This window comes from Arvicola amphibius, chromosome 4 (assembly GCF_903992535.2).
Source record: "Arvicola amphibius chromosome 4, mArvAmp1.2, whole genome shotgun sequence".
NCBI classification, from domain to species: domain Eukaryota; kingdom Metazoa; phylum Chordata; class Mammalia; order Rodentia; family Cricetidae; genus Arvicola; species Arvicola amphibius.
The window spans coordinates 43658763-43675330 of record NC_052050.1 but is presented as its reverse complement, the minus strand read 5'-3'; the positions used below and the strand labels follow the sequence as shown (position 1 = coordinate 43675330).

Below are 16568 nucleotides of genomic sequence, written 5' to 3'. Positions count from 1 at the left end.
AAGCCCAATCTGGTCTACAGAGTGAGTTCCAGGATAGCCAAGAATGTTACACAGAAAAAACCTGTCTCAAAAAAACAAAACAACAACAACAAAAAAGTTAAAACAGCATCATTTACATTAACAGACACTAGAACTATTTTTTCAGATGAGAAAACAGTTTGGAGCAGCTCAGTAATCTGCCCAATTGAGGTATAAATGAAGCAGATAAGGAAGGCTTCCATCTCAGTGCTGACAACAAAATTCATGTCCAGATCAAGCAGTCAGGGCTGCCAGGAACTGACCTTCCAGGAACCTGAGTCATGGACAGCTACTAGATACCAAGATGGATACCTAGTACAAAAATGGAGTTTCTTCAGCACTCGGGAGGCAGAGGCAGGCAGATCTCTGAGTTCGAGGCCAGCCTGGTCTACAAGAGCTAGTTCCAGGACAGACTCTAGAAACTACAGGGAAACCCTGGCTCGAAAAACCAAAAAAAAAAAAATGGAGTTTCTTGCCAGGCAGTGATGGCATACGCCTTTAATCCCAGAATTTGGGAGGCAGAGGTAGAGGGATCTCTTGAGTTCAAGGCCAGCCTTGTCTACAAGAGCTGGTTCCAGGTCAGCTAGGGCTGTTACACAGAGAAAGCCTGTCTCAAAAAAACAAAACAAAACAACAACAAAATGGACCTTCTTTAGCCATCATAGATGCATGGATAAAACTCTTTCCTGCTAAAATGAAACTGTGAATGTCACTAGTGAGTTGCCTTACTTTGCAACTGTAACTATCATTGAAAAGAAATTCTCCACCTGCATAAAAACTACTTAAACCTATTTCTGATTATCAAGTTAGAACTGGTCATTACATTTGTAAAGTAGAAAATTTCAGTAAAACTTCTTGCTATTTAGGATTTATTATAATAAAAGGGTGGTCTCTGGGAAGAAAGAGCAGAAACCATAGGATGTTAGAGTGGGAAGGAAGTTAGAGGCCATGCTACCTGTCCTACATAACTGAGAGATGAGCAAACTCAGTCAAAGCTCAGAGTAAAAAATTGCTGTACTTCCTAGGTTGCAATAGCATCCAAAGTAAGAGATTAAAGGCGCATGGAAAATAGGTGTTTGAGATGTGATTTTCTTTCTTTCTTTATTCTTTCTTTCTTTCTTTTTTTGTTTTTTTGTTGTTTGTTTGTTTCTTGTTTTTTGAGACTGGGTTTCTCTAAAGCTTTGGGGCCTGTCCTGGAACTAGCTCTTGGAGACCAGGCTGTCCTCGAACTCGCAGAGATCTGCCTGCCTCTGCCTCCTAAGTGCTGGGATTAAAAGCGTGCACCACCACCGCCTGGCTTCAACTCTACTTAATCTCTCAAACTGGGCAAAGAGAAATAACAAAATTCCAAATAAGTACATAATATCTGATAAAGAGAAGATGTTCAATAATTAGCTAGGTGTGATGAGTCATGCTGTAATACTAGCATTTGCGAGCCAGAGGCAGGGAAAAGAGTTCAGTGACAGCCTTGGTTACACAGTGAGCTCCAGGCTACTCGAAATTAACTCCAAGAACGAGTTTTAAAACACTGGGTGTGGTGGCACACGTCTTTAATCCTAGCACTTGGGAGGCAGAGATGGGCAGTGGAGCTCCTTGAGTTCAAGGTCAGCCTGGTCTACAAAGTGAGTTCCCAGGAGAGACTACATCGCTACAGAGAAAAGAGAAATCTTATTTCAAAAAACCCCCCAAAAAAACCCCAAAAACAAAAAACCAAAACTCCACCAAAAAATCAACAGATAGAAACTGTTCAATAAGCCGGGCGGTGGTGGCGCACGCCTTTAATCCCAGCACTCGGGAGGCAGAGGCAGGCGGATCTCTGAGTTCGAGGCCAGCCTGGTCTACAAGAGCTAGTTCCAGGACAGCCTCTAGGAACTACAGGGAAACCCTGTCTCGAAAAACCAAAAAAAAAAAAAAAAAAAAAAAAAAAAAAAAAAGAAACTGTTCAATAAATATTTGCAAATGTTTAAGTGAGTTAAAGATCTTATTGTTTCCATTTCTCAACTTTCCTTTGAATTTCTATTTTATATGCTATCCTACTCCATAGATAAAACTTGTTTCTTTGATTTTATTGTTGTTTTGCTTTTATTATTATTTTTTTTTTTTTTGGTTTTTCGAGACAGGGTTTCCCTGTGGTTTCTAGAGCCTGTCCTGGAACTAGCTCTTGTAGACCAGGCTGGCCTCGAACTCAGAGATCCGCCTGCCTCTGCCTCCCGAGTGCTGGGATTAAAGGCGTGTGCCACCACCGCCCGGCTATTATTATTTTTTTGTCCTTTGAGACAAGGTCTCACTGTGTAGCCATGGCTGGCCTGGATCTCACTATGTAATCCAGGCTGTCCGCAAAGTTTTAATAATCATCATATCTCAACCTTCTTAGTGCCGGGATGAAAAGCATAAACCCAGAATGAGGTTAATACTTCTAAGTCAAATTCCAAAATGTTATTCACATTTTAATAGGCATGAATTCAGACTTAAGATGGGGCTGGAGAGATCGGTCAGTAGTTAAGAGAGCATGGTCTGCTCTCCTAAAGGACCCAGGGTTTAGCGTTGGATTCCCAACATCCATACAGTATCTCACAATAGTTTGTAATTCCATCTGATGCCCTCTTATGGCCTCTGAGGAACCAGACACACATGTGGTGCAGACAGACCCAAAAGCAAGACATCCATAAGACATCATTTTTGTTTTTCAAGTATAAAAAATTAATAAAAATATTTATATTACCTTTTCAAATATTAAATAATAATGTAAATATCTTGTTCTTTCAAAATTTGTTTTAGGCTCGGAGTTGTAATATAGTTGATAGAGTTGTTGTTTAGCATGCACAAAGCTCTGTAGTTTATCTCCAACACCACATAAACTATGGTGGTACATAGCTTCTGCCTTTATTATTATTTTTCTTTTGAGATAGGGTCTCATTATATAAACCTTGCTGGCCTGGAACTCACTGTGTAGACCAGGCTGTTCTCAAACTCATAGAGATCCACCTGCTTTTATCTCCTGAACAATAGGATTAAAGGCATGTATCACAACATATAGCTCAAAATGGTTTTTTTAATTTAATTTAATTTTTTTTATTGAGACAGGACTTCTGTATAACATCCCTAGTTGTCCAGGAACTAGCCCTGTAGACCAGAATGGCTTCAAAATCACAGAGATCCACCTGCCTCTGCCTCCTGAGTGTTGAGATTAAAGGCACGTGCTATTCCCAGCACTGGGGAGGCAAAGACAGGCAGATCATTGTGAGTTCAAGAACAGCCTGGCCAGCTGGGCAGTGATGGTGCACTTCTTTAATCCCAGTACTTGGGAGGCAGAGGCAGGCAGATCTCTGTGAGTTTGAGGCCAGCCTGGTCTACAAGAGCTAGTTCCAGGACAGGCTCCAAAGCTACAGAGAAACCCTGTCTCGAAAAACAAACCAAACAAACAAACAAACCCAGCTTGGTCTACAAGAGCTAGTTTCAGGACAGCTAAGGCTGTTACACAGAGAAACCATATCTTGAAAAACCAAAAAAAATTTCTTTTCTTTTCTTTTGTTTTCTGAGATAAGGTTTCTCTGTGTAACAGCTCTGGCTGGCCACCACTGCCAGGAAAAACATTTTTAAAATTTTATTATATATGTGTGTGTGTGTGTGTGTGTGTGTGTATGTATGTATGTACACACTTGCCAAAAGACGGCACCAGATCTCATTACAGATGGTTGTCAGCCACCATGAGGTTACTGGGAATTGAACTCAGGACCTCTGGAAGAGCAGTCAGTGCTCTTAATCTCTAAGCCATCTCTCCAACCCTTGCAAAACAGTTTTTTAATAGAAATTCTGTCCTAGAGCAGGGAACACCTGTGGGTTAAGCTGAGGCTGCAGGGGAGTGGGAGAGAGTGCTGATTGAAAAAATACAGACCACCAAGGCACTGCTCCTCTTTCCAGCTCTGATCAGCTCCCCTACCAGGGATCTAATCTGGCCAGGGTCTGCCTCCCTCTTGAGTAGACCAGAGGCCTCATTTGGTAGCAGACTGGGGATCCAAACCGGTTTTTTTTCCCTGAGACACTGACACAGAGTTAGTCAAGTGCTAGAGCCACCACAGTAGGCATAGCCAATCAAGGACAGCCTCTGGGATGAAGCGGTGCAGGGGACTCTTGGCTATGCCAGAAGTCCACCTCTCAAGCTCTCTTCCTATACCATTCTGGACTTTGCCCTGTCTGAGGCCATGGGGCTCTTCTGTTCGACAGCCACCTTCCTCATCCTCTGTGGAGTCACCAGCCATCCATGCTGGTGTGGAGCGGAGCTTGCGAGGCTTCACCATCAAAAAGGCTTCTCAAAGAAAGAGAGAGAGGGAGTGAGAGAGGGAGGGAGTGAAGGAGAGAGGGAGGGAGGAGAAGGGAGGGAAGAAGGAAGAAAGAAAAAAAGGACAAAAGGAAAGAAGCCCCTTTGTCCTAACCACAAACTGGAATTCATTTAATGATTTTTTTTTTAAATAAACTCAGGGACCAGGCAGTGGAGGCACACGCTTTTAATCCCAGCATTTGGAGGCAGAGGCAGGTGGGAATCTGTGAGTTTGCGGCCAGCCTGGTCTACAGAGTGCTGGGATTAAAGGATTTTGCCACCATTACCTAGAAATTTTCTTGTAATTTATTATTAGCTTATATTTACTTGCTTTTTCACTTTTTTCTATTTTTTCAGACAGGGTTTTTCTGAGTAACCATCCTAGCTGTACTGGAACTAGCTCTGTAGACCAGGCTGGCCTCGAACTCACAGAGATCTGCCTGCCTCTGCCTCCCGAGTGCTGGGATTACAGGTGTGAGCCACCACTGCCATTGATGTTTATTTATTCAACTATTTTATTTTATTATTACGTTCAATTTTTATTTATTTATTTATTTATTTATTTACTTACTTGCTTACTTACTTACTTATTTTACTGAGGGTCAGGCTAATCTCAGACCAAGCTCCAGGGTAACTAAGGATGGCCTTGAGCTCCTGATATTCCTACCTCTCTCCAGGTCTTCCTTAGTCCCCTCCTTCTACCTGACCCTAGTGCCAGGAGGAGAGGTGTTTGTCACTATACTTGGCTAAAAGTTAAATTGTTTAAGTCAGTACAACTGTCTATGAGTGAATAAAGTAAGACAAGTGAAAGTGTAAGTCAGAAATTCATTGAGTGGGTTTTGTTTGTCTTGAACTAAAATACAGAAAAAAAGAGTCAGGAATGGGAATTCTACTTTCCAACTTAATGTCTAAGTCAAACAGGCACACGCGCACACGCTCCCTCTCTCTTGCTCCATAATGCTGAATTCTGTTTACATTTGAAGCATGTGGGAATAATAGAGACTAATCAAGATGATATTACTAGCACTCAGAATTGAGTAATCATGGGCTAGGGAGGTGGCTCAGTGGTGAAGAGCATTTCCTGTTCTGGGGAGGATCTGGATTTGGTTCCTAGCACCAAATAAGACAAATCACAGTAACTCTAGTTTCCCAGTTCTGGAGGATTCAAACCTTCTGGCCCTGAGGTCACTACATTCACATGCATGTACACACAAATAATTTTTTTTTCCCGAGGTAGAGTCTTACTGGATGGTCTTAACTTGGTAGGTAGACCAGACTGGCCTCAAACTCATAGACATCTGCCATCTCTACCTCTCATGTCACATTTTAAATAAAAAACTATAAACTTTACATACCTATTATCAGATAAATGGATACTACAAAATGCTGTATACACCTTCCCAAAGCACACACTCATGTGGAATATTAGTCATAAAAAGGAAAGACATTCTTTTTTTTAAAGATTTATTTATTATGTATACATTCTCCCTCCACGTATGCCCACATGCCAGAGAAGGGCGTCAGATCTCATTACAGATGGTTGTGAGCCACCATGTGTATGCTGGGAATTGAACTCAGGACCTCTGGAAGAGCAGCCAGTGCTCTCAACCACTGAGCCATCTCTCCAGCTGTTTTTTTTTTTTTTTTGTTTTTGTTTTTGAGACAGGGTTTCTCTGTAGGTTTGGAGCCTGTCCTGGAACTAGCTCTTGTAGATCAGGCTGGTGTCAAACTCCCAGAGATCTGCCTCCCTCTGCCTCCTGAGTGCTGGGATTAAAGGCATGCACCACCACTGCCCAGCTCAATCTTTTGTCTTTAAAAAAAAAGATATATTTGTGAATTTGTGGTGGCATATGCTTTTAATCCCAGCATGATCAGGAGGCAGAGACAGAGGATCTCTGTGAATTTCAGTGAGGCCAGCCTGGTCTACAGAGTAAGTTCCAGGACAGCCAGGGTGGTTACACAGAGAAACCCTGTATCAAAAACAGAACCAAAGGAAAAAAAATCTATTTTACGTGTATGAGTGTTTTGCCTGAATGTATGTATGTGCACCATGTGGGTGCCCTTGGAGGTTGAAGAGGGGTCAGACCCTCAGGAACTGGAGTTATGGATGATTATGAGAGCTACCATGCGAATGTTCAGAATCAAACTATGGTCCTCTGCAAGAGCAGAATATGCATGCTCTTAACAGCTGAGCCATCTCTCCAGCTTCAAGGGACTTATTTAATGGGCATGGAGTTTCAGTTTTACAAGATAGGTTCTAGAGATGCACTGGATTATAGCTGTACGACAGTGGGAATGTCCTAATACCCTGAACTATGTGCTCCAAACGGCTATTACAAGTAGAAGCTGGGTATGATGGTGCATGTCTGAAATGACAGTATTTGTGAGGTAGAGGCAGGGGGATTGCAACAAGTTGGAACCCAGCCTTGGCTACATAGTAAATAATACCAGGCCAATCAGAGACATATAGTAAGACCCTGTCTCAAACTAACAAAACAAAAACAAACAAAAAACCAGGTTAAGATGGTAAATTTCACATTTAAAAATTTCCTTGTGTTACATAGAGAAATATATATCCCATTTAACAAATTATAAAGCAAGTGTACATGTAATGTAGTCTTAAGAAATCACACACTGGCTAGGTGTGTGGTGTAGAACTTTAATCCCAGCACTCAGGAGGCAGAGGCAGGGGGATCTCTTAGTTGGAGGTCAGTTGTACTTTTGGAGCTCGAAGTCAATTAGGGTTGCATAGTTAGATTCTGTTTCAAAAACAAACCAACCGAAACCAAATGCCCCCCAAGCCCACAGAAATATATTTTGAGGGTACCCTGTGTCTGTCCTCATCACAATCCTCTTCCTTCCTACCATGACAAGATTAGTTGAATAAACCCCATAAGCCGGGCGGTGGTGGCGCACGCCTTTAATCCCAGCACTCGGGAGGCAGAGGCAGGTGGATCTCTGAGTTCGAGGCCAGCCTGGTCTACAAGAGCTAGTTCCAGGACAGGCTCTAGAAACTACAGGGAAACCCTGTCTCGAAAAAACCAAAAAAAAAAAAAAAAAAAAAACCCCATAAAATGCAAATACATCTTTAAATTTCAATGTTTTTTGTAAATGCAAAACAAAAAATGTGAAAAACAAAACGGTAAGAACTTTTAAAGGTGTCCCTTCTTCCTTTCTTCACTCTTGAAATTCTTATTCTGAACCTATTTTGGTCCCATAGTTGACCTCACCTGTAGTGTTTAATTAAAACAAAACAAAACAAAAAATTCAGCATAGATTTTTTTTCATCCCTCCCTCCCTCTCTCGCCTTCAACTACAAACAATGCTTTAAGCCCTTTGTGCCCTTTTAGAAAAATTACACAGATACCCCATTGTGGAACCCTATAATCCCACCGTGCAAAGGAAGAGATTAGCATATGAATACAAAGCAAAATGAATCCAGAATACAAAACGATCTATCGAGTTGTGAAGGTTTTGTATTCTTAAAAATGAATTTATTTCCTCTTTTGCATTGCCCCTTTCGTAGCCTAAGGGTTAAGGAAATTGAGTTTCCCCCTCCGTGCTGGCTACCCGGAAAAGGATTAAAAACACACACACACACACACCACAACAGATTCTAGGAGGTGCAAAACCAACAGATGGCTTCTAGCGCCAGTAATCGTCAGTGGAATCTGCTACACTCGAAATCAGCTTGCTTGCCTGTGAGGAGTGTAGAAAGTGCTGTTCGCTAACTGCGTGGTAAAGGAGAGAAAGCGATAGAAGAGAGCCATAATGCTGACGTTGAAGGCCCGGCCCAGTGAGGTTGCATAGGGTAAGTGGCGTTGGCCAGGCGGCGGTGGCGAAGGGGAAGGGAAGAGGATTTGGGCTAGGGGCGGGGCTTGAGGCGCAGCGTGGCTCCTGATTGCCGGAGAGCCGCTGCCAATCTTGCCGATCCGCTCGCTTAACCAGTGCGCTGGCGAGACGCGCTCAGATATACTGAGCGAGCGCTGAGAAGCAGCCTCAGATCCTGACGGTGCAGCAGCCCGCAGCCTCAGCCAGGGAGTCCCAGCCGCTTTCAATGGAGGAGAAGCCCGGCCAGCCACAGCCTCAGCACCATCACAGCCACCACCATCCGCACCATCACCCCCAGCAGCAGTCGCAGTCGCACCACCACCATTACTATTTCTACAACCACAGCCACAACCACCACCACCACCACCATCACCAGCAGCCTCACCAGTACCTGCAGCATGGAGCCGAGGGCAGCCCCAAGGCCCAGCCCAAGCCGCTGAAACATGAGCAGAAACACACCCTCCAGCAGCACCAGGAAACGCCGAAGAAGAAAACAGGTCCGGGAGGGAGGGCGGTGGGGGAAGGGGACCGGGCTGGGGGGGGGGCGGCGAGGGATGGGGGTGGGGCTAGCTGGGAAAAGCGCGGACCCGGTCGGGGTGTGCGTCCCGCGGGGCCGGGGATGCCCCCTTTCATTCTTCCCCGGGCGCGGGCCGCGAGGTGGGGATCGCAGCGCCCTCTCCTTCCCCCCAGCATGGGAGAGGCCCGCGCAGGCCAGCGTGACCTTCCCCGGCCCCCGCCCCGGCTGGAGGCAGACCTGGACGCTCGGCCTTGCAAGTCCAACCTTATTTTTATATTCATTTTTTTCCTCCTCTGCGGCCCCGGAGTTGCCTGAACGTGGGGGGCCCTAAGAAGGGGTGAAACTCGGCCGCCCTCAAAAAAAAAAAAATTCCCTCGAGGTGTATGTGATTCAGGCGGGCCTAGTGAATCCGGGCGCGGGTGGTGTCGCGAGACCCTCCCGCGGGCGGCGCGGAGCCGAGCTGAGCCGAGGCGAGGAAGCGTCCGCCCTCACCCGCCAGCCCTAGCCCACCTGTGGCCTTGGGGTTTGCTGTCTGGGGGGCGGCGGGGACCCCTTCGTCCCGGAGGTCATTTCCACCCCTAAACGCCCCTGTCGGGCGCCGGGCCCTGCTGTCTGTCCGCGAGGCTCCTCCGGAGGCCGGCGCCCCTGGCCCGCTCTCCTCAGAGCCGGCGAGGCTGGAATGTTCTCTCCTCCTCGCGGGGCCGCTTCCTGTCCGCCATGTTGGAAGCCGATTCCTGTCACCGACTCCGGCCGGCTGAGGAGCGGAGGGGGGGGGGAAGGGTGCGGAAGACCACACGGCACGCCGGGACCGACGGTCCGGGACCCTCGGCGGCCCCGGCCGGGTCCCCCGCAGTGCGGGCGGCCGGAGCCCGCCGCCCCTCCCCCCGCCCCGCGCCGGGTTGTGTAACCCGGTGGCGGCCGCGCGGCCCCGGGCGGGTCCCTGGGGTGAGGGGCGGGGGCGGTTGGGGTGGGGGAGGGAAGCGGCCACGAGGGGAGCGGCCTGCACCGTGGACCCGCGCGCCGACGGCCGCGTTTCCCGCTCCCGGGTGTGCGGCGGGAGGCGCGGGCGGGCCGGCGGCCGGGCGGGGAGCCGGCCTCGAAGACGAGCTTGAGAGGGAAGGAGGCCCGGGCGGCGGCCGCGGGCCTGTGAGGGGCGAGGGGTTCGTTTTCGGTAGAGGCGGTGCCTGAGGCCGGGTGGGGTACCCAGCGGGAACCGAGCTCCCGGGTCACGAGTTTCTCTGCCACAGGAATCTCATCTCCTGCCAGGTTCGCTCACGACTCCGCCTCAGAGGCTCTCACTTAGGCCTTTTTCTTTCCAGCAGCGCCTTTCCTACCGAGAAAAAAAAAAAAGAAAAAGAAAACAACCTCTTAAACCTTGTTCCATCCGTTTCCCACCCAGCAGCCAGACTTCTGGGTACGGGTAGTGACTGCAGGGAGGGATAAATCAAATGGATGGACAACAGGCACAGTTTGGGTCCCCTCTCTTACTAACGAAGACCTGAACGTGGCTTGGCCGTGAGGTTGTGTCAATACCTTCTTATCTTGGACAAGACTTTTTCGGTGGTATTAAAGGGAAAGGTAGTTTGTGCATTTCAGAACCGATATGGATCCCCAAGCTGAATTTTATTTAACATGCTAAACGCCAAAGTCTTGAGGAAATAACTCAAAGAAATAAGCATCAAAGTTTATATATTCGCAGATTAAAAATGTTTATAAACCGAAGAGAAATGAAGGGAAAACTTAGAAAAATGTTAAAGTCAGCCTGTCATTTAATACGAGCAGTTACTGCTGGAAAACTTACTGTTGGCAATGTAACTTTGAAGACAGCAGCTGGCTATCAGATTTTCCTTTGTAAGGGGTCACGGACTGATGACAGTGTGCACTGGAAGTTAGGTGCTTAATTGTGAGGATCTGGAGCAGCCTAGAAACTTAGGAATTATGTAACACGGCATTAATTTTGGTTTTCAGAAGGTGAGAAAGTATTAGGTTGTCAAATAATGGTACCTCTTAGATGTCAAATTTACACTTTATAAAGTTTGTGTGTTCCCCACAGGACTTCACCTCATAGAGATGCAGACCCTGAACCATTAAGTGGCACCCCTCAAAATGTCTTAAGTTGGGATAAAGAATAGGAGGGAAAGTGTGTTTGAAAATTTTAAGATAACATTAAGTTTTCCGTATGTGGTTTGGTCACGCAGTGCTGTTGCTTTATGTACAGTGCTAAGAAAAGAATGTTTTTGGGCCATCACCATCACTCCCAAACCTTTTGAGAAACTGGTTCTCAGAACCCAGAAGAGGCACAAGACCAGATGTGTTGTGATTGCAGCTTCACATCCAGAAGCTAGGCTGAGTCCCTTTGAAGTGGAATTAGCATGGCAGCCCTAAATAATAAGTGCTAGGAATTCTTTAATTTCTTTCTTTTTTTTAATATTTAGGCTTTAAAAGATGCCTTCCATACTTTGTGCATACCAAAGCCACAGGGGAGAAGTATTATGTAGTTAAGTGCAAAAAAAAATTTTGTCATTAAAACAAGTATTATTTTGTAAACTGAGGACTGAGCCTAGGACACCGGGTGTGCTAGGCAGGAGTTGTGTATCACTCAGCTACCCTTTATAGTTGAAGTTGTAATTCTGGTGTCTCACTCTCCTGTGTAGCTTGAGTTAGTGTGGGCCACCATTTCCTACTGAACTGTTCTTTCCATGAGTGATTTCTGGTATCTGAACCGTTAAGTACTCTTAGGTAGTATTGTTATGGTTTACTTACAAGACTGTACTTTGGTTCAACTTGATTTGAACATCAACTTTATTTTTTTTCCATGTAACATTGCCCACCTTTAGTTGAAATAAAAAAATTATGGCTAGTGATCCAGAAGATACAGATTGTTTAACCTATTGAGTTAATAAACTTTGAGGTAATTCTTTGATCTAGTTTCAGGAGGGTAAATTTAATGATACGATCTGATTCTACCCTGCCCCTAATTTTTGTTTTTGTTTTAGATAGGATTGCATGATGCACCACTGTGCTTGGCTCAACTTTGTGCTTTTGGGGTTTATTTATTTATTTGAGACGAGGTTTAACTCCAGCTCTGACCTGGAACTCATTTTGTAGACCAAGCGGTTGGCCTCCAACTCAGATTCTCCTGCCACTGCCTCTGCCTCCTGAGTGCTGTGATTAAAGGTGTGCGCCACCATTGCCGTAGCTTTCAACATTTTTTAAAAAACATTTTACAGAAAAAAAAACCCAAATAGTGTTGACTCTTGTTTCATAGTTAGACTGTATGAAGGAGAAATATATTTGAGACAGGGTCTTGATATGTATTCCTGACTGGCCTGGAATTTATGTAATTAGCCTGCCTTCAAACTCAGATTCCCCTGCTTCTGCCTCCTCAGTGCTATGATTGAAGGTTTGGCCATCACATCTCCATGAGAGCTTTTATTTGGGAACTGGAGATAGAGTCTAGTGGTAGAGTGTCTGCTAGGAGTACTCAGTCCTCACCACAGGAAGTCTGACTGGCTGGCTATCAGATTTTTTTTTTTTTTAATGAAAAGTAGTACTTTAACATTGGAAATTAAGAATTTATTTTTTTCTTCTAACGGGGTTGAGCCTTGGACTTAATGCTTGCCAGTCAGGAAGTTAAGAACTTCTTTAAAATGTATTTTCTGATGTAGGGTGATAGTGGCACATGTCTTTAATCCCAGCACTTGGGAGGCTGAGGCAGATCTCTGCGTTTAAAGATAGCCTGGTCTACAAAGTTTCAGGATGCCAGGGCTACAGAGAAACCCTTTATCAAAAAACAAACAAAAGTTTTCTGTAGTTACTAAGATTACTTTTAGAATTGAGGATTTCTCCTAAGGACTTTATACAATTGATAGCTAATCACCATTTTACTAGCAAGTAGGAATTGTGTCCCAGTAGATCTCTTGTAATCTTTAAATGTAAACAGCAAAGTCTTTACATTGAAATACTTGACAGATTTAAAAAATTAGATTTCTTTTATTGTGTAGTTTTGTGAGCAAGCAAGTGTTGCATGAGGGTAGAAAGCAGTGACCACAGTTTAGTTTAGATTTCTAGTTCTGCCACTTCGTGACCTGGGTATTATTTTATCTAAGTCTTTTAACCCAAGTATAAGAAAACAAGTCTTTGCTTAGAAATATTGGTATAAATTTTTGCTTCATGTGTTATGGTATGATCTGATGCCAAGTTCATAGGATTTAGAGCTTTGTTAGATGCATTGTAACAAGCCACTTACAGTCTTCAATTTCCTAGCTTTTGGTGGGGTGGTTAGTGCAAGGGATTGAATTCAATGGTCATGCATGCTAGGCAAAGGTCACAGCTTTATTTCTTTTCCTTTTTTTTTTTTTTTTTTTTTTTTCAGTTTACTGTATCTGAACTCTTGGGATTTTTGCCCAGAGGGTAACTCTGGTCCTATGTGTGTGTGCTTGTTTTGAGACAAGGTTCAACCCTATAGTTCAGGGTGGCTTCAATCATGCAATCATCTTGCCTCAGTTTTCAGTGTGCTTGCTGAAATTACAAGCCGTTACCACACCTGCCTGGATTGTATTGCATTTAATTAATTGTGAGGAAATTTTTTATTTTATAACAGCTTCATGGCCATAATGTGTAGGCTTATTCTGTTTAGATAAATCTAGACTATTATGGGCATGCTGCTTGAAGAGGTCCTGTTCTTTCTAGTTAATTCTGACTACTGGCCCTGTACATGGACCTGGTGTGAATTGTGTCCCAGTTCTGCCTAGCAGTGAACTCAATGTTTTAATCTATGAAATAGGGCCGACAAGTCTCTTCATAGAGATGTGAAGTAACAAACCTTACACCATAGTATCAGGGCATTCAATAAACAGCTTTGAGTTTTTAGTACTATTGTGATTTAAATGGCTTTTGTTTTGTTTTGTTTTTGTTTTCTTTCTTTAGGCTATGGTGAAATAAATGGTAATGCTGGAGAAAGAGAAATATCTTTAAAGAACCTCAGTTCTGATGAAGCTACTAACCCTATTTCTAGGGTCGTCAATGGCAACCAGCAAGTTGTAGACACTAGCCTGAAGCAGACTGTAAAGACCAGCACCTTTGGAAAAACAGGAATTAAAACCAAGAATTTTATTCAGAAAAACAGTATGGACAAAAAGAATGGGAAGTCTTACGAAAATAAATCTGGAGAGAACCAGGCGGTAGACAAGACCGACACTGTAGCAATTCCAAATGGTGTTATAACAAATAATTCAGGCTATATTACTAATGGTTATATGAGCAAAGGAGCAGATAATGATGGTAGTGGATCTGAGAGTGGATATACAACTCCTAAAAAAAGGAAAGCTAGGCGCAATAGTGCCAAGGGTTGTGAAAACCTTAATTTAGTGCAGGACAAAATAATGCAAGAGACTAGTGTCCCAGCATTAAAACAGGGACTTGAAAGTTTAAAGCCTGACTACAGTGAACAAAAGGGAACTCGGGCAGATGGTTCAAAGCCTATTTGGAAGTATGAAACTGGACCTGGAGGAACAAGTCGTGGAAAACCTGCTGTGAGTGATATACTTCGTAAAAGCTCAGATATTAAACCTGGTTTGAGCAGCAAAAAGTTTGATGATCGGCCTAAAGGAAAGCATGCCTCAACTTCTGCCTCCAAAGAGGACTCGTGGACTTTGTTTAAACCACCCCCAGTTTTTCCAGTGGACAATAGCAGTGCTAAAATAGTTCCTAAAATAAGTTATGCAAGCAAAGTTAAGGAGAACCTCAACAAAACTGTACAGAACTCTTCTGTGTCACCATCCTCATCTTCGTCCTCTTCATTATCTACTGGGGAAACTCAGACTCAACCTTCAAGTCGATTATCCCAGGTCCCCATGTCAGCTCTGAAATCTGTTACTTCTGCCAACTTTTCTAATGGGCCTGTTTTAGCAGGAACTGATGGAAATGTGTATCCATCAGGGGGTCAGCCACTGCTAACTACTGCTGCTAATACTTTAACACCCATCTCTTCTGGGACTGATTCAGTTCTTCAGGACATGAGTCTGACATCAGCAGCTGTTGAACAAATTAAGTCTAGCCTTTTTATCTACCCTTCAAATATGCAAACGGTGCTGTTAAGCACTGCACAAGTAGATCTGCCCTCTCAGACAGATCAGCAAAATCTGGGGGATATCTTCCAGAATCAATGGGGTTTATCATTTATAAATGAACCCAGTGCTGGCCCAGAGACTGTTATTGGAAAGTCATCAGATCATAAAGTAATGGAAGTGACATTTCAAGGAGAATATCCTGCCACTTTGGTTTCACAGGGTGCTGAAATAATTCCCTCAGGAACTGAGCATCCTGTGTTCCCCAAGGCTTATGAGCTGGAAAAACGGACTAGTCCTCAAGTTCTGGGTAACATTCTAAAACCTGGGACTGCTGAGAGTGGAGCCTTATCCTTGGAACCCAGTCATTTAGGTGACCTGCAAAAAGCAGACACCAGTAGTCAAGGTGCTTTAGTGTTTCTCTCAAAGGACTACGAAATAGAAAATCAAAATCCTCTGGCCTCTCCTACGAACACTTTGTTAGGCTCCGCCAAAGAACAGAGATACCAGAGAGGCCTAGAAAGGAATGATAGCTGGGGTTCTTTTGACCTGAGGGCTGCTATTGTATATCACACTAAAGGTAACTCTTCTTTATTTCCCCAAAGATCTTGCTGGGCTGATTGTGTGTGTGTGTGTGTGTGTGTGTGTGTGTGTACATATACAAGTATATTTGAGAGTCTATGATAAGTGATTGAATAAGTAGTATAAATTTTTTGATTTAAGGTCTTTGGAGACAATATAGTTTATAAGAATGTAGTTTTCCAATACAAAATAATCAAGAAAAGAATAATTGATCACATAGTTACAGAGGTTTTATGTGGAAATGAAGCACTTACTTAAAGGAATAATTATTAATTTTTTAGCTTTTTGAAACAGGGCTTCATAGTTAGGCTGACCTTAAATTCTTGATCCTTCTGTATCCCAGGTGCTGGGATTTTAAGTGCATGCTACCTACTGTGCATTGCTCAGTATTTCTAAGGCTAATGATGTTTTGTATGTTTTTGTTTTAAAGTGATGGCCTTAAGTCCTAATCCTCCATGTCTCAGGTTCTGCTGGGATTGCAGGTCTTTGCCATGAAATGTGGCCTTCTTACCAGCACTCGAGGCAGAGGCAGGCAAATTCCTGAGCTTGAGGCCAGTCTGGCCTACAGAGCAAGTTTCAGGACAGCCAGAAAAAATTAATGTCTCAAACCTGAGAAAACAAAAAAGTCTTGGGCCCCAGAGATGTCTCAATGGATAAAAAGCACCTGTTTCCCCAAGCCTTATGTGAATTCGATCCCTGGTTTCCAAATGGTGGAAAAAACTTCTACAAGTTGTCCTTTGACCTCCACACTTGTGCCATGGCAGATCCCTCCACCTGCAAAATATAATAAAAAATTGTTTTTCTTTTTGCTGAATAGCATAACTTATTTTTGGTTTTTCGAGACAAGGTTTCTCTGTAGCTTTGGAGCCTGTCCTGGAACTAGATCTTGTCAACCAGATTGGCCCTGAACTCAAAGAGATCCGCCAAGTTCTGGGATTAAAGCCGACTGCCACCACCACCCGGCTAACTTTTTGTTTTGTATTTTTGAGGCAGGGTTTCTCTGACTCTGACTGTCCTGCAACTCTGTAGAGCTGGCCAGCTTCTAACTCACAGATCCACCTGCCTCTGCCTCCTGAGTGCTGGGATTAAAGGCGTGCATCACCACCACTGCCTAACTTACCTTCTCTCTTTACTTCTTTTGGTCTAAGTCTCTGAATTTCTATTCATAATTCCCTAACCATTTTTCACAAAAGAGGTGGAATAATCTTAGAAAGGAGGGGTTTATTTGGTCTTT

General features: G+C 44.1%; 1 protein-coding gene across 1 annotated transcript in view; it reads left to right on the top strand.

The window, feature by feature from the left end:
- Positions 1–8325: 8325 nt before the first annotated feature.
- Positions 8326–16568, top strand: part of Nufip2 (nuclear FMR1 interacting protein 2) — a 32955-nt gene continuing 24712 nt past the window's right edge. Inside the window, exons 1-2 of the mRNA XM_038326367.2 lie at positions 8326–8664; positions 13614–15332. Of these exons, the coding sequence (XP_038182295.1) occupies positions 8394–8664; positions 13614–15332 (1990 nt within the window). The 5' untranslated portion in view covers positions 8326–8393. The remainder of the gene's footprint in view (positions 8665–13613; positions 15333–16568) is intronic.